Raw genomic sequence first — 18,781 nt, forward strand, 5'->3', positions numbered from 1 at the left:
AGGGCAGCAGGGAGAGTGTAAAGTCAAATTCACCCTAATAGAGCTCTATTAGGGTGAATATGACAAGGGTTATAGCCCTTAAGGGGGCTAATAGTTATTAAATAAAAAGTAAAAAAAAATTGGGATAAAATATAGAAAACAATATATCGCGATATATATCGCACATGCTTAAAATTACATTGCAATATAGATTTTAGGCCATAACCTCCACCCCTAATATCTAGTGTGCCCTTACGGCGATTAAATATATAATCTAATCTTGTGCTATCTTGTATCTCGATCACGAATCCCCACGTCCGTGTTTTGGCCTAGGTATAAGCTACCGCGGGTTGGTTTCTCACCCTATATAATGCCGTTAGCAGACCGGGCTTATATCAAACAAGAAGCTGGTGGCAGATTTCCCGGGCTGAGACAGCGCTGTTTTCACTGCGGCTGTACCAACCTGACCTTACTTGCTCCTCCCGGAGGGCTTAACGTCACGTTTTTGGTAACCAGGCCCAATACCGCATCTCGTGAGCTCGACATAGTTGACGTTAAGTGGGCACGAGGTGTGGTATTCGTCACAGTCTCCAATGAAAAGATGATGGTAGACAATTAGGACCACACTGCTTAGTCGCTTTGCAGTGTTAAAGGCTGTGCAGTATTACGGCTGCGACATGACCACACCATATGCCCCCTACCCTAACTGTAGATTCATTCTGTTGTGAATCTACCTATTGTGTCAGTAATGTTATACTATAAGGGTGAATTGCACACAAGGAAATTATAATATGAAATCACAAAACAATGATAGTCTTACCTTCTGATAAAACAAAACATAAAAAGATCATATTTTCAGTGAAAGCACAAAAAAGAGAAAATAATTTGTATTAACTGGTTTATATTAGCATGACTATTACCAGTATTTAAACTGAAATTCGATGCGATTGTAAATGAATTACTCAAAAAGCCTTTACAGGCCTGACAGGTACTATTTCATAATATTTATCCACAAACATGTTGGGCATTGTAGTGCTCAGAGCACAGTAGTACCACTGCATGACCTCTTCCTGGAGACATGAAGTAAGAAGACAGCATTGAGGAAACTCTTATAACTATAACACAATATCCATCGTTATACACAAATGGCAACAGCTACATGACCAGGGAAATGTGACAATGACCTTTTGTTCTTATGAGGAACTTGGGAATATTATGCACATGTAAAGTTTGAGACAAAGATTTTGTAACCCAAAGTCTGGAGACATAAAACTTCCTATAATTTCTTATGTCAGGTTTAGAACTAACCTTCAAGCTTCAGGTTCTCCTTTTCCATTCTCAGTAATAAAATCTGTTGATGTATTGCCTTCCTCCATAGTCTCTGAAAGTCTTCGGCACTCCGTTTCCCATCTGCACTGTCAGCAGCATTGTTATCCTGAAGAAGGGATGCTAGAGGATCCTCTTCCATGGTTGTGGGAAGAGGGGACAACGGCAGCAAATCATTCCCATCTAAAAGATCTGAAACCATGGAGACTCAGAATGCCCATAATCATTGCCACAGCATCAAACCTTACAAATCAAGGGTGACAATATTTTCCATCTGACCGCCGAGGAGTTCTTACCATTCTGTCACTGAACAGACTTCCTGTTTTCTGTATAAACATACTGGTACTTCTTGTTTCAGTGACAAGTTTCGATCCTTTTTTAAGCCTTCTGGGTGTAATTTAGTCAGTACATCCAATAACACATAGTAATAAACTCCGAGAACATTATAGAGGAGCTGTCTGCGCTCCTGACGTGTCTAATTCAGCAAATACATGGCTTTTTCATGCTTTCTTAGAACTTTGTGTTGTGGCTCTCCTTTTTTTATTCCCATTAGAAATTCATGCTAAAAATGAACAAATGAGTCTTAGTCTCCATTCACACATCCACAATTCCATTCCGCATTTTGCGGAAAGGAATTGCGGACCCATACATTTCTATGGGGCCGCACGTTGTCCGCAATTCCGATCCTGAAAAAAATAGAACATGTCCTATTCTTGTCCCCGCAATAGTGGATAAGAATAGGCATATTCTCTTAGTGCCGGCAATGTGCGGTCTGCAAAATGCGGAAAGCACATTGCCGCTGTCCGTGTTTTGCGGATCCGCAACACACACACGGATGTGTGAATGGAGCCTTACTAGTAGGCAGTCTGTCCTTACTGTCTAATCAGAGCTGCCAGAATCCGATTGTGTGTGGACACATCTTTTTGAAAAGGGCCCAGTAGTCAATGTATTCATGAATTTCTTGTAGAAATAACGGCACAATGCAGAATTATGAGAAAAGATGCACCAGAATTGCTATTTGATGGATACAAGTACGGTATTTACTAAACCAGGAGCGGTGACAGGTCCTCTTTAAAGTGTTTTTTTTTACTTATCATAATATTGGTTTCCTGTCAGACTTTGGCCAAGACATATTGCCAAACATCCGTGAAAAATCATTTATGGAAATATACCATAAAGAACATTTAATTGTAGTTCTGTACCGAAGGCAACACCAGATTATCAGACTTTCTGGATTCCCATTCATTGACAACTGCTCTAGAATTGGTCGATAAACATACATTTATGCATTTACAGGCTTTGGGTGCATTCTACTCATGTTGGGCTGATTAATAATCATTTTTTCAATTGGTCTTTATTACAAATGTTTATCCATTTTCCCAGTACATGTGTTAACGTCTGTGTATTTGCAGACTAGCAGGCTATCGATTTACATCTGACAGCTCATGTGAAGCCCCTATCTCTGAAATCCTGACAGTTAATAAACACTTATTTAAGCCATATTCTTACCAGTTTGATAATACTTGAGCTAGAATGAGTGTTTATAAGCTGTCAGGAGTTCAGAAAAGGTATACACATGAGCCATCAGAAGATGGGACTCCCTGTAAATAGAAAACCCGCTAGTCTGCAAATACACTGAAGTTAACAGCCTGGGAAAATGGCTGAAAATGAAGACCAAAGAAGAACAAATCAAAAGAGACCAAATGAAAAAAATGATTTTTAGCCCAAAATGATGAGAAAATGCATAATATAAAAATTGTCCCTAAAGGTGCCCCCATAGTCCATAGTGATTAAACCTGACATATGCTTACGGAAAAAGGAGTAGTAACAGAAAATGGAGTTGGTAACTACGTAGATACACACCTATATGTTGCATATCTGAGGGAGAGTTGATCATTGGTGAAGCTACCCTGAGAAAAATCCGCTGACGCCACGAAACTCGACGTGGTATGAGTGGAGGAACAGAAGCATTTAAAGAGTCGTTACTGCATGAAGAGAATGTCCTCCTTCTTCCTTCACATTCACTGCAAGAAAAAAAAAAAGTTTTAATATTTTTCAGTATGAATCCATAAAATAGGACACCTCAAAGTTGATTGAATGAAGGATTTTATGAGATGTTTAAAATCAGCAGTTTTCAAGCATTTTACTGGATACTCCTTGCACACGAGCAAGGTCAACACTCCTGTATAGTGTTGTTTTTATGTATTGTGTAAAAGCGTTGGCTCATAAAGACAACCTCTTTTGGAATGATAGTTGCGGTTCTGACTCCCCCTCCCCTGATGAGCTGTTATCCCCACAAAAAGATGCTTCTTGCCAGGCACTCCGTGCACAAATAACTGTCCAATAAATTCTTAGGCTGGTTCATAGAAGGGGACCAAGCAGGGACAACCACTTCAATTGAAAGTAAAAAAAAAAAAAAAAAAAGTCATTTACTGTGGGATTTATTCTAATGTCAAAGAGAATACATAAATAAAATAAATGAAAATATAATTTATCAGTTCCATAAGGAGTGAATTTTTGTAGCTTTTATTTTTTTTTTAAAGGTCTGTCTTGGTCCGACTTTCTTTAAATGAGGATAAAACAATGTATAAGGCTACTTTCACACTAGCGTTTCTATTTTCCAGTATTGAGATCCTTCATAGGGTCTCAATACCAGAGAAAAACGCTTCCGTTTTTCCCCATTCATTGTCAATGGGGACAAAACGTAACTGAACAGAACGGAATGCTCCAAAATGCATTCTGTTCCGTTGAGTACCCATACAGGAGAGCAAACGGCAGCAAGCTGCGGTTTTCTTCCCGTCCTGGGATGCGGAGCAAAAAGGATCCGGCATGACCCCCAATGCAAGTCAATGGGGACGGATTCATTTATCTGCCACAATAGAAAACGGATCTGTCCCCCATTGACTTTCAGTGGAGTTCATGACGGATCCGTCTTGGCTATGTTAAAGATAATACAACCGGATCCATTCATAACGGATGCAGATGGTTGTATTATCAGTAACGGAAGCATCTTTTGCTGAGCCCTGCCGGATCCAGCAAAAACGCTGGTGTGAAAGTAGCCTTATCTGAATTTTCACATTCTGAGAATGAGGCTTTGGGGTCACTAAAGCTCCTGTGCTTGAGAGAACTTCCGTTGAAAATCTTATTGAATATTACTTTTAAGAACTCAGCAAAACTGATCATTTTACACCATACCATTTCTGAAGAAAATTATCATGGCTTTGTACAGATATAATTTCCCACCGTGGCAGCGAATTAGCAGAAGGAAGAGGTGTACTGTAAATGGCAGGAAAAGTCTTTGGAAGGAGGAATCTCAGCCAAAATGTGTCACCTATAATTTTTTCTGCCAGTTAAACAAGATAGTGACACATGTCCTTTTTTTCTGATCTGGTTTCATGTTAAAGGGTTTCTGTTATGAGAAATAACGTTATGCAGCTGACTGACATCAGCGATGGGCTAATGTCAGCAGTACATAACAGTGTGCTTTATAACTCCCATGTTCTTGTGACTGTGGACGCTCAAGAGGTTGGGAGTCAGGGCACAAGATCTCATGTGCTTGGTGTGAGAGAGCCAAATTAAGTAATGGCGATGAAAAGGGGTCCTCAGAATATCCCAGTGTGAGATCACTTGTTTGGCCAGACAGTACATGGTGGGAGGAAGGAGGATCAGGGTGAGGATTGTGTTGACAAGACTCCTTGCTACTGAGACTGCACTTGGTGGAAGACAGGGTGGTGCTTAACCGACTGGAAGCATTATCTGCAGTAATCAAACTGACCACCTGGTCGCACTGGGCTGACTTCAGGAGCGTTGTTCTGCGCCGCCCTGCAAACTGGGACATGAAGCTAGGTATCGTGGATGATTGCTTTTCTTGTGCTCTGGCAGCAGGCACTGTTTCTCCACGCCCAGAGCCACTGCCTCTGCGTGCACCATCAGCATCACGGTCACTTCCCCATCCCCTACTGCTCAACTTCTTTATTTTAAATGTGATATATGCTTGAAAGTATGTCACACGTACAGTAGCGTAGTATTTGGAAGTGTATACGCAAAAAATTTACAAAAGGTATTTGTGATGAGGAAACGTTATACAGGACAGGTTCCACAGGTAATGTCACTGTTCGCAGTGTCTACGGAAAAAGTACACTGGATGTCACTGATATTTTAGGGATGAGCAACCTTTAAACAGTAGATGTGGCTCGAATAATTTAACTGTCCGCAGCGGCCTATTACATGGTATTTAGTGCATGATGAGCTAAAAATATATTTTCTGAAACATTTTTATACAAAAAAAAAATATTCAATTACACTCCCTACACTCTCTGTGGCTTCCTATGCTCAGCTCTCCCTGACTACGAATGAGCCAAAACATGCGTCATGGCGCGTTCTGGCCAGCCAATCACTGTAATGCCAGTAGCCAACATGCACGTTTACTGGCTGGGTAGCAGCCACGTAACGTGCGGGAAGGAGACTCGAGCATGTGCCAAGCATCTAGATGCTCGAGCCGACCAGGTGTTTGGCCGAGCGTGCTCGATCAACACTAGTGCTGATCAACTTGCTCTACTGTCGATTGGAAATCTGGGGGAATATATCATGAGGGTCAAATCACTCTTCTTTGAGTCTGTGTTGGAGTATTTTATGCCACATTTATGAAATGTAGCATTTTGTTTGATAAATGTGTCTCGGGGCGTGGCCAAGCAGCCGAGAGAGATGGCAGCGTGACTTTGAGCTCCTGCTCCATGAAAGCTTTACAGACCTGCTAATCCCCTTCTGCAACCACCTAATAGCCGCTGGTTTCTCCCTCCTGGTCCCTGTATGCCTCCATGATGACTAGAGGCAGGAAGAGCCTAAAACAGCAGGGCAAACTGGACTTTTTTCTTATCCAGGAGAAGACTAAAGATGGCGCCGGCGGGGATGGAGCACGCAGCACATCGGGTTCCAGCCCTTCCTCCTCACCAGGATCGCTCTCCCCGTCCGGTCTCCAGCACTATCAGTCTCCCTCCAGCGCATCTCCGGTGGAGTCCCAGGCAGCAAAGACCTCACACAAGCTGCAGGGAATGACGGAGGCAGGTTTTCCCGCTCCCCCAGAGGACGCCATCACTCAGACCTCACCGACCGCTAGTCCTGATAAACAGCGGCCACGACATCGCGGTCCTAGCAACTCCGGTGAGTGCTTTCCTTCACTTGGGGGTCAGTCGGGCTCTCCCTCTATACATGAGGCACTGCAGAATCTGCAGACATCAGACCAGCCAGCCTCTGGGACCCTCCTAAAAGACATGCTTCTGGCATTTCACCACTCCATTACCGCACAGATAGCAAAATCTATAATCCCGATCCAGGCTACAGTTAAGGAACTGGGGGATAAGATGGTGCACGTGGAGACGAAGATGGGCGAATTTGCCACTTCTCACAATACTTTAATCGACTCGCACGAGCTTCTCTCAGAAGAAGTTAACCAGCTCAAAGCTAAGATGGCGGACCTAGAGGATCGCTCCCGCCGGAACAACCTAAAACTGCGGGGGGTCCCAGAAGAGATCGCCACATCTGAATTAACGGGATACATACAAAAGCTAATCCGTTTGCTCCTGCCTGACAGCACAGAACGCGATTTAATAATTGACAGGGCTCACAGGATTGTCAAGCCTAAGCATTTGCCAGATGATATTCCGAGAGATGTGCTGGCAAGAGTGCACTTTTTCCACATTAAAGAGAATCTCCTTATGGCCGCAAGGAAAATGGAGTCTCTCCCAGCCCCATATGAAGGGGTTAAGCTATTTGTGGACCTCTCAGCAGCGACACTGCAACTTCGAAAGTCCCTTGCCCCTATCACCACAGCTCTGAGGGCTCATTCCATTGCTTATAGATGGGGCTTTCCGGTCAAGCTCTTAATCCATAAGGAGGGCTCCATGGTAGTGATCCGGTCAGTAGCTGAAGGAAAAGCAACCCTCGCTTCATGGAACATTACAGTGGAACCTACACATGGTCCTGATGTTCCTAGACGTCACCACGGATCCGGAGAGTGGCAAGTGGTGGAGAATAGACGACGCAAGAAAGCGTATTAAAGGGGACCCTTTTTTCTGCTTGAGTTTATGGAGCAGTGAACCTACTGTTCTCTGTCCTGGCATTTGGTAGGACTTCTCCCCCAATGAGTGTGAAGGCGCAACCTAGTGCCTTACTTTGTGTTGTGACTTTTCAGTCATTGTTTTTGTGTTACATTGCAGTTTTAACCCTTTTTTATGTTTTAGGCAGAGTACCACTTTATGCGATGTTTACTTGTGTACGTCCTCGGCTGTTGGGATACGCCTCCCTCCACCTCAGGGTATCTTTTGCGTCAATAGCATCATTGATTACGAATGGTACTGAAGCTTAGCACACTTAATGTTAGGGGGCTGAACAGCCCTCATAAACGCAACCTGATGTGGAGGGAGGCCCTCTCCCTGCAGTGTGACATATTCTGCGCCCAAGAGACACATTTAATAGCTGCTGATGCTGACCGTCTTAAACATAGATGTTTTCCAGTTATCCTCCAGGCTCACTGCTCTAAGAAGAAAAGAGGAGTATTGCTAGCAATCAAAAATACTGTGGCGTACACGGCGGTGTCCTCTACTGTCGACTCCGGAGGGCGGTACATCATACATGTCTGCTATCTAAACAACATATTGTACACCTTGGTAAGTCTTTATGCACCCAATACGCATTCCCAACGTTTTCTCCAAAGACTCCTCAATAAGGTCCAGTCTGTTCAACAGGGGAGGGTCCTTATTTGCGGAGATTTCAATCTAGTCCCTGATGCATCTGTAGACTCCTCCGCTCCCTCGAGACGGAATCCTAATACGTTAATGAGCACTCTCTCCAAATTGGCCCTATATGACATTTGGCGTCTACATCACGCCACGGAACGTGACTACTCCTATTTCTCCCCTTCACATATGTCATATTCTCGTATAGACCTTGTGTTGGTTGATAGAGCATCCCTCTCGATCACCACTGGCTCAGACATTGGAACGATATCATGGTCAGACCATGCACCTGTATCAGTGACCCTCTCAGAACAATATAACCGCCCTCCGAACTCGACTTGGAGAATTAATGAATACTTATTAGCTGACCTGGATTGTCAAGCGGAGGTAAAAGTCGCGCTATCTGAATATTTCCAAAACAATGCAGGCTCAGTAGATAACCCTTCTGTCACCTGGGTGGCACACAAAGCCTACATTAGGGGCATTTTTATTAAACTAGGGCACAGAGCTAAAAAGAAAAGAGAGCATCTCATTACATACCTATTAAACAAAATCAGAGCATTAGAGATTCTGAATAAAGCATCTCCTACTCCTAGTTATTCAGAGGAACTAGGCTCTCTCAGGGCTCAGCTAAGGGAGCACATGCTGCATAACTACGAAATGTCCTTGAGGAAAATAAAAGCCTTGTACTACTCTCAGGCGGATAAAGCAGGGAAACTACTAGCCAATAGAATAAAGCGTAAGGTCCAAAACTCCCGGATCGCCTTTCTCTGGAATCCCTCCAAAACCCACAAATTATATGATCCAAAAGAGATAGCGAATAGGTTCATGTCATTCTATTCGCAATTGTATAACCTAGCTGATAATGAGGAGGTGGTTCAGCCTTCTGATCATGACATCAGTACTTTCCTCGACTCCCTCTCATTGCCTTCCATGTCCGAAGAGCAAAAAACTAATGTCTGTTTGCCCATCACACTAGAAGAAGTAGTGCGGATTATCAAGCGTTTACCCCTCAATAAAAGTCCTGGACCAGATGGCCTGTCCAATTCCTACTATAAGCTCTTTTCAGAGATCCTAGGCCCGCATCTTCACTCATCCTTAGCGAAGACCATGTCGGATGGCTACATGCCTAGAGAGATGCTAGAAGCCACTATCGTTACTTTGCCCAAACCTGGGAAAGAACCAACTATCCCCCAAAACTTCCGCCCCATTTCCCTCCTCAATACTGACCTGAAAATCTATGCCAAATTTCTAGCAAACAGATTAGCGGAGATTATCCCGTCCCTGATTGCCCCTGACCAGGTGGGCTTTGTCATGGGGAGGCAAATCACTGACAACTCCAGGAGAGTGTTGAACCTCCTGGATAGAGTCAACAGATTACGGAGTCCTGCGGTGTTCCTCACGCTGGACGCTGAGAAGGCATTCGACCGGGTGAATTGGTCGTTTGCCTTCTCGGTGCTCCAAAAGATGGGTTTCCCGGTCGCCACCATCAGAGCTATAGAGGCATTATATAAAGGCCCTGCTGCCCGTGTTTTAACTAATGGGGTGTTGTCAGACTCCTTTAGTCTCTCGAATGGGACCAGGCAGGGGTGCCCCCTTTCCCCCCTTATTTTTATTCTATCCCTGGAGCCATTAGCGCAGGCCATCAGACAAAACGAGAATATATCAGGAATCCGGATAGGTGACAGGCAACACACCCTCTCTTTATACGCGGATGACATAATCCTCTCCATGACTAACCCAACCCTGTCCCTTCAGGAAGTGAAAAAGATCATTCATACCTACGGAGCTTTGTCATTTTATAAACTGAATGAGAGCAAGTCCCAAGCCCTTCCTCTTTTTATACCCCACCAAACCCTGAAGCAACTAAAACAAACTTACTCTTGGGATTGGCAGACTACAGGAGTCCAATACCTCGGGGTTCAACTTACCCCCACCATACCAAAGTTATATGATGCAAACTTTCCCAACTTCCTTACAGAGCTTCAAAAAGAATTGGATAGTATAGCAAAAACGGAGCTTTCGTGGTTAGGTAGAATAGCCGCTTTTCAACAGCATGTGCTCCCTAAGCTTCTCTATTTATTCAGAATTCTCCCAGTAGACCTCCCCAACTCCTTTTTTATCATGGCCACCAAGCTACTGAACAAGTTTATTTGGAAAAGGGGTCCACCACGCATTGCTAAGTCAATTATGTCCAAATTTAAGAAAGTGGGCGGCCTAAGCCTTCCAAACATTTATGATTACTACTTGGCCACTAGAGTTCATCAACTCAAGGAATGGTGGACAACTGACAACCCCAAACATTGGGTACATATCGAGCAGACCCTTGCCCCAACCCACAATTTAAAGGCAATACTATTAGCTTCCCTTTTTAAGGATATACCGTCACAGCCCCTCCCGTATACAATCTCCACCTCTTTGAAGGTCTGGAAAAAATATCACAATGGAGGTAGTGGAATAACTGCTTCCATAGCGAAAGTCACACCACTGGAGGCGCTGCAATGCCTGATACCTGATCTCTCGTTAGAGGGATGGAGAGCAGAGGGAGTAGCAACGGTTGCTGACTTACTCCAAAGGGAGGTCCTTGACTCCTTTGAAAATCTGCAAAGCCGTTTCAACATTCATAAAAGCGACTTTTATAAATATTTGAGAATCCGCCACCTTTTAGCCACTAACTCACAGCTTGTACTCCATTCACATGTAGAGCTCCTGAACCAATGGAGCTTGCCAAATTCTAAATGGAAGGGAATACGCCCTCTATATACGTTCCTGGGCAACAAAAACTCCTTTCTAAAAACGTCGCCCATCATCGCATGGGAACACGACCTGGATCGCGTTATCCCCCCAGCGCAGTGGTCGACAGCTATCACTTATGCAACTAAACGATTGAAATGTGTATCCCACCTTGAAGCTTACTCAAAAACTCTACTTAGATGGTATTTTACCCCGCAGAGATTGAGCTGTATCTATCCTGGTGTGGAGCCACTGTGCTGGAGGGGATGCGGTAGTAGGGGGACTCTTCTACACATATTATGGAGCTGTCCCTTACTAAATAATTTATGGTCTAGTATTTTTCAACTAGTGGTAAAAGTAGCTGGCTGCAAGCTAGACAGAGACCCTGCCTTGGCCTTACTTTTTATTAACATTACGGAGATTCCGTACAAATTTAGGACCATAGCTATGCATTTGTTCCTGGCCACAAAGTTGGCCATTACTAGGTATTGGAAGAGCACAACGATCCCGACGGTACAGGAAATCATCAACTCAGTAGACATCACTAGGTCTTTTGAAAAAATGATTGCACACAAAGGCTTTGCGCTTCGCAGATTTGAAAGGGAATGGGCGCAGTGGACCAACCCTTCCGAGGATTGACTAAGAGTCACTGGTACACTATGAATGGGCGCTAGAAGAGTACACACTGGAATGCTTGTACGGATTGCCGTTTAAGATGTACACTCCAAGGTTCTGGCCTTCTCTGTAATCTCTGCCTTTTTTTAGTTTTTGTTTCCTTTTCCTTTCATCTTGGTTGATCCCTGTGTTTACTATATCAGACATTGCCATTGGATTGTACTGAGGCTATACCAATTGTCATTTGAATGCAATGTTGGAGTACTTGTTACTATCTTGCTCCTATGAATAATGTACACACTAATTCAATATGACCCGATGTACGGGTAATATGTACGATTCCTTTGACCAATTGTTTTACTTTGATATATGAAAATAATCAATAAAGATTTATTGAAAGATAAATGTGTCTCATCCTTAAACCTAACACTTTTGTCTAAAAAAAAAAAAAAAAAAAAAAAAAAAAAAAAAAAAGCTACTCCAGTTTCTCTCCTCCATCCTCCTACTGGAGTGAGAGTGCAACTTTTTTTTTTATTATTTTTTTTTTAGTCTCAGTGATAAATCTGGAGTGAGACTCATTAACTTAAGTAACCACACCCACTCCCCCCCCCCCCTTTCTTTAAAACTGCAGTGAGTGATGTAAAAATGCAAAAGGCTGCAAACCTCTTGCGACTTTTTTCAGCCGTAATTCTGGAGTGAAGGCATAATAAATCAGGGCCAATGTTTTTATTCTTCTGGAGTGCAGTGATCACATCAACTTTTCATAGTATTACAGATGGTGAGCTGATTGTTCTTACTGTCCTACTGAGTTATACAGTTCCTTTCCTGGCTTTGAGTGGTGAGGATGTTAAAGGTGAGAATGTCATTCATTGGGGACATGGCCAGACTATGACCTTTAAAGCCATGCTGTCCCTTACAGCTTTAAATAAATAGCATTTCAATCCAGCTTTAATACAAATAGGCAAGAACTGTCTTTTAAAATAGATTTCATGTCTCAAGACCCTATGGTTTTTGTAAACCATTTTCTAAACTATTAAATAAGACACGCGTAACCTTTTCAGGTGTGTAAACGAGCACAAAATGTCCTCAATGCCTTCTTATTTAATGCCGTTTACATTCCCTGTGTGAAAGTACAGTTAGTCTGTCTCTTCTCTTTAGAAAATAAAATACTAAGGTGAACTTATCCAATAGTGGATCCTTTGCCATGGTCATGTTCAGGAGGTCTAACAATAAGAAAATAGAAAAATACTTCTTTGTATATTACTTTATCAGGCAGTCATACAGTGCATCAGAAAGTCTTCAGACCCTTTCACTTTTTCCACATTTTGTTATGCCTTGTGCTAAAATAATAAATTCAGGTTTTTTCCCCATCATTCTGTAGTCAATGCCCCATAATGAGAACATGAAAATAGAACTTTTGAAATCTTTGCTAATTTGCTAAAATGGAAAAACTAAAATATTTAATCTTGTTTCTCACAGTCTTAGGCTACTTTCACACTAGCGTTCGATCGGATCCGTTCTGAACGGATCCGATCATAATAATGCAGACGGAGGCTCCGTTCAGAACGGATCCGTCTGCATTATTTTAGCATATAAAAGCTAAGTGTGAAAATAGCCTCGGACGGATCCGTCCAGACTTTCAATGTAAAGTCAATGGGGGACGGATCCGCTTGAAGATTGAGCCATATTGTGGCATCTTCAAACGGATCCGTCCCAATTGACTTACATTGTAAGTCTGGACGGATCCGCACGGCCAGGCGGACACCCAGCAGCGTTCAGCTGTCCGCCTGTCCGTGCGGAGGCAAGCGGAGCGGAGGCTGAACGCCGCCAGACTGATGCAGTCTGAGCGGATCCGCATCCATTCAGACTGCATCAGGGCTGGACGGAAGCGTTCGGGTCCGCTCGTGAGCCCCTTCAAACGGAGCTCACGAGCGGACAGCCGAACGCTAGTGTGAAAGTAGCCTTAGAGTCCTTTAGGTGCTTCTTTGCAAACTCCAGAAAGGCTTTGATGTATCTTTTACTGAGAAGAGGTTTCTTTCTGGCCACTCTGCCCGGATTGGTAAAGTGCTGCAGTGAAGGTTGACTTCTGGAAGTTTCTCCCATCTGTAGACAGGATCTTTGGAGCTCAGCCACAGTGACCAAGGGGTTCCCGGTCACGTCTCTTTCCTCTCTCCGCTGATTATTTAGTTTGTCTGGGAAGGCAGCTCTAGGACTAGTCCTGGTTGTTCCAAACTTCTTCATTAAGAATTATGGAGGCCGCTGTGCTGTTGGAAACTTGTAGTACCGCCTATTTTTTTGCACTGTACTCCAGATCTGTGCCTCCACACAATCCTGTCTCTACAGGCAGTTCTTTCCTCCTTATGACTTGGTTTTTGCTCTGATATGAATTGTCAGCTGTGAGACCTCATATAGACAGGGGTGTGTCTTTCCAAATCATGTACGATCATATTAATCTACCACCGGTAGGCCTCTTTCACACAGGTGTCCCGGATTTGCTCCGGATGCATCCCGGGTGCATTTCGAGGAACCCGCCCGAGTGTGCGCGCAATTTCAGTCAGTTTTGACTGCGATTACGTTGCGTTGTTCAGTTTTTTCCACGCAAGTGCAATGCATTTTGCAAGCGCGTAATAAAAAAACTAATGTGGTACCCAGACCCGAACTTCTTCACTGAAGTTCGGGTTTGGGTTCTGTGTGGTTTAGATTTTATTATTTTCCCTTATAACATTGTTATAAGGGAAAATAATAGCATTCTTAATACAGAATGCTTAGTAAAATGTGCCTTGAGGGATTAAAAAATTAAAAATAAATTAACTTGCCTTATCCACTTGATCGCGCAGCTGGCATCATCTTCTTTCAGGACATGCAAAAGGACCTTTGATGACGTAATCGCGCTCACAACATGGTGAGCGTGGTGACATCAGCGCAGGTCCTGCTGAATGAAGATAGAAGGATCTTCTATCTTCATTCAGAAGGACCTGCGCTGATGTCATCACTCTCCCCACGTGGTGAGCGCGATTACGTCATCAAAGGTCCTTTTTCAGGTCCTGAAAGAAGAAGAAAGAAGGCACATTTTACTAAGCATTCTGCATTAAGAATGCTATTATTTTCCCTTATAACAATGTTATAAGGGAAAATAATACACTGAATAGAATTTAATGGGGTCCGGGGTTGCTCGTCCCTATCATCTCCTAGCAACCATGTGTGAAAATCGAACCGCATCCGCACTTGCTTGCGGATGTCTGCGATTTTCACGCAGCCCCATTCATTTCTATGGGGCCTGCGTTGCATATAGAACAAGCAGCAATTTTCACACAATGCACAAGTGATGCGTAAAAAAAAAAATCACTGCTCATCTACACAGCCTCGTGTGAAAAGGGCCGTAGACTCCAGTCAAGATGTAGAAACATGTCAAAAGATCAAGAGAAATGGGAGGCCCCAGAGCTAAATATCAAGTGTCAAAGAAAAGGGTCTGAATATATATGTCCATGCGAAATATTCATTTTTAATAAATTTGCTAACAAAATCTGTTTTCACTTTCTTGTTATGGTGTATTAAGTGCAGATTGATGGAAGAAAATGTTTTTATTTTTTTATTTTAGCATAAGGCCGCAACATAACTAAATGTGAAAAAGTTAAAGCGTCTGAAGTATTTTCGAATGCACGGACTATTTACTATAACATCATTGTGTGTTAATGCTACAAATCTTATTGCATATTTTTGGCTTCTTTGGTTGTTGCATATGCATGGCTACAGGTAACATAACGTTGGAGAGAATAAAACTCAAACATAGCACTTTTGCCTGCAGCTGTGCTTCCTACAATACAGCCAGGAAATCCTTAGTGACCAAGCTAGAAATTTCCAACAGTCAGCATGTGTGGACGACTGCATGTACAGCACCATTAGATATAAAAACACCCTAGGGAATCTAGACAGGAGTATGCCTCAAGAATCTGGATATGGGATTAATGGTGCAAGCATATACACTGTAAATATATACCATCTGGCCGCCATTTTTTGCCAGTGCACCTTATCACAGCTGTGCCTGGTAACAAGCCTAAAACATGTGTAATCATGACAGCTGGAGTGTAGGAGGTTAGGCTATCACAACCCTAGAACGTTACATTGACTATATGGATCCACTCACATGCACTGCAGTCAGCATGGCTCTACATAGCTGTGACAACCAGGACCTTATTGTGTCACTGCAGGCCGGTCTAGCTGCTGTCCGTGCTGCACACAGAGGTTACTCTGGATACTATAATAATGGGGCTCGACTGTGTATAAACCACTAAATACTTCCAGTAAAAAGTACAACTCATCCCACAAGAAAGAAGATCAAAAATGTCAACTTAATTAAAAAAACGATTCTTAAGGTCCCTTTACACGTGCCAATTTAGCAGGCAATTGTCGAGAAGGAAGCATGCAGCCAACTCCTCTACAGTATGGGGAGGAATAAAGGCTAATGCCATCGCTCACCTCCATACAGACTCGTTGTTTGCCGGCAGCAGTGGCTGCTTAGACGGCACTATCTGCTGCTGGCAAACAAGATTTAGGTGCCTGCACAAACAAGTATATTACACGATGAACGAGCATTTCACTTGTTGATCGGGTAATCGGTTGCACCTTTACACCACCTGATAATCGCTAACACGCTTTCCTATGAACACTAGTTAGTGATCATCTGGTGGATTCTCGATCCTTGTTTTCTCTCTCCCCATAAACCACTGCTTTGGTCACCCTGCTTTCCCTTTTAACTCTTTAGTTCCTTTTTGAGAAAAACAAAACCGTTATTTGCTGTCAGTGTCCATGTCATAATGATTGTTAGCACATTTTCAAATTGGAATATTTGACCTTCAATCCTGCTTATTCTTCTTTATGTATAAACCGTCTCTTAATAGAGTTCATATTGCTGTACTGGTGTGCCTACTGATATTGCATATCGTAAACATTATAATGAAAGAAAAATGAACGGTAATTAAACGCCAAAAACTGAAAAACCATACAAACTTTAACTGGAAGTACATTTACAAAAAACATGAAAAATGTTCTCATTTCAACAAATAAGATGGCTTGTAACTATGGCCAACACTTTAAAACCTCTATATTATAAATACATATTTATAAAAGGAGTTTAATTATTTATTTATTTTAAAAAAACATACTGCTGTGTAAGGGTCATTTAAAAAAATAAAAATAAAAATCTGATTTAAAAAATAAAAAAGGGGGAAAGGAGCTTAGGGGAAGAGTGGGATCTCCTAAGCCAAACACATTTATCATAATTTACACCAGAAAATTGGTGTCAATTATAAATATAATCAGCTGAAAGCAGCTGTGGGCTGGCACATAGTTTCTGGAGCACGGACAGGCCACAATGCAAAAAAATTATTAAGAGAGACTTGTAAGAGACTCATGTGATAAATTCATTCACAATTGCGGCAGCGGATCCAGCAGGCTGTGCCAGCAGAGGGCAGCCTGCCGGACTTCGCCGGATTCTACAGTTCGCCACCGGTTCCTCATTGACTGTAAATGGGGTTCGGCGTTCATCCAGCCCCTTTACGGCATAAATGCCAGGTTTCGGCTGGACGAAAACTATTACATGCAACGGTGTTTGTCCGGCTGACAGCTGTCATTTGTGATCAAGCGTGCCGGACATGTGAGCCTTACTCCAACTGACTTTTGACTGGTGTAAGGACCTGAGTAAACCTTTAATAATGTTTCTGTCTATATTTGTGCTTCACAAGAAGTCAGTACATTCCTACAAACCAACGACAATGCAAGGAAACCCAGTTTTCACGGTCAGTCAGAGCAACGTGTTTCAGGGCTTCTAGGCACATTCTTCTCTGTAGTTCTGGTTCACACACCCAAAAGTCGACTTAAGATGCTTGAAAACTTGTATAAAAGTAATAACAGGTACAATACAAACAGCACAAGACAGCGCCAAGAGACAACCCTGCAGCATCCAGGACAGATTATTATTGATAATAGACATGGAACATTGAATAACAGACATTCCAATTACGAGGAGGAATTGAACCATGCAACATTAGTCAGGTTTATTAGTACTGCTATACAGGCAGACAACTGTAATGGTGAAATGTTCATGGCACCAAGGAAGGCTGTGCGCTGACCAGCTTGTATAGTGGGAAACAAGCAAGCCTTATAAAGCTTATATATGCAGCAGAGCTGAGTCCGGCACAGCATCTGTGCATTGTCTAAAGGGGTATTCCTATCTTGTAAAGTGATGACAAATTGTTCTGATCTATGCCATCACTTTATGACTGGTGGGAGTCCTCCCTCTAGGAACGAAGGGGACATGTCGCTATATCAGCATTGCAGGCCCTTCATTCTCAGTATTTATGGCCTTCTAGAGGTCACACTGCAACCGATCATAAAGTGATGTCAAATCCCAGCGATGTTAACAGGAATACCCCTTTAAAAACACGTTTTGCTCAGATCTGTAAAACGACTGGGAAACTACATACTGTAACACGCCGACTGTATTTGCCATTACTGCTTACACAGCATTATCACTCGCACCGCTGAACATTTTACCATTTTAAGAGGCCAATTAAGGTAATTACTAGAAGATATGGAAGCAGACTGCCTCCTCCAGCAGCCCAAATTGGGTTAACTCCCGAGGGAAAGCGAGATGCCACGGCCCACGACCAGACATACACCAAGTGCAGGTGGTGTATGGGAAGCAGCCTGCTGTGTCTCACCTCTTAGGCACATCAGTTTCAGACTGTGATGGACGTCTCCCTGAACCCTGGTAAAAAGTTTTCAGGAAAGAAGGGGTAGAAAAGGACGAGGGGAGACTGGAGGACGAAGGCTCGCTCTCAGTGCGGATACGTCGGACAATGGGAACAGGGCTAGGTGTCAGAAAACAATATTAGCAGGGAAACTAAAGAATATAAAAAACTTAAATAAAACATGCCATATGAATGTTAGGAGGATGTCTGTGCTGTGGAGGATTATAAAGCTATTATGGTAATGTATGTGTTTTTGACTCTAGAACACTTCTAAGAAAATGTAGGGTAAATTATTAAAATTCATTTATAGTCAGTGGTCATGCACTGCGAGAATATATATTACAAGTACTGTGCAATGGATCATGAATAAAGGTATTCTCTGGTATTGATATGAAATAGTATATTCTGTATCTTATAACAGGAAGCACATAGATACAGTTCATCTATTTGTAGATGGCGAAACTGGGGCATAACTATAGAGGGTGCAGAGGTATCAGCGGGCCATGGAGTCTGCGGGGGCCCAAAAACAACCCCTCTACCAGGGACGAGAAGATCAGAACTATAAATGTGTGGTAGTTGGGGCCCTCTTGAAGATTTTATTATGGGGAAAGGACCTTTAAGTTATCCCTCTGATGTGAATATTTC

The 18,781-nt window shown here is 42.9% G+C and overlaps 1 protein-coding gene across 5 annotated transcripts in view; it reads right to left on the reverse strand.

The window, feature by feature from the left end:
* TBC1D4 (TBC1 domain family member 4) overlaps positions 1-18,781 on the reverse strand; it is a 168,703-nt gene that overhangs the window by 25,166 nt on the left and 124,756 nt on the right. For 4 of the 5 annotated variants that reach the window (XM_044285766.1, XM_044285765.1, XM_044285767.1 and 1 more), the window contains exons 12-14: positions 18,107-18,256; positions 3,169-3,329; positions 1,288-1,497 (exon numbers count right to left, since the gene is read on the reverse strand). In XM_044285766.1, the coding sequence (XP_044141701.1) occupies positions 1,288-1,497; positions 3,169-3,329; positions 18,107-18,256 (521 nt within the window). The remainder of the gene's footprint in view (positions 1-1,287; positions 1,498-3,168; positions 3,330-18,106; positions 18,257-18,781) is intronic. The other variant, XM_044285768.1, reaches the window with a different exon arrangement.

This window comes from Bufo gargarizans, chromosome 3 (assembly GCF_014858855.1).
Source record: "Bufo gargarizans isolate SCDJY-AF-19 chromosome 3, ASM1485885v1, whole genome shotgun sequence".
Lineage (NCBI taxonomy): Eukaryota > Metazoa > Chordata > Amphibia > Anura > Bufonidae > Bufo > Bufo gargarizans.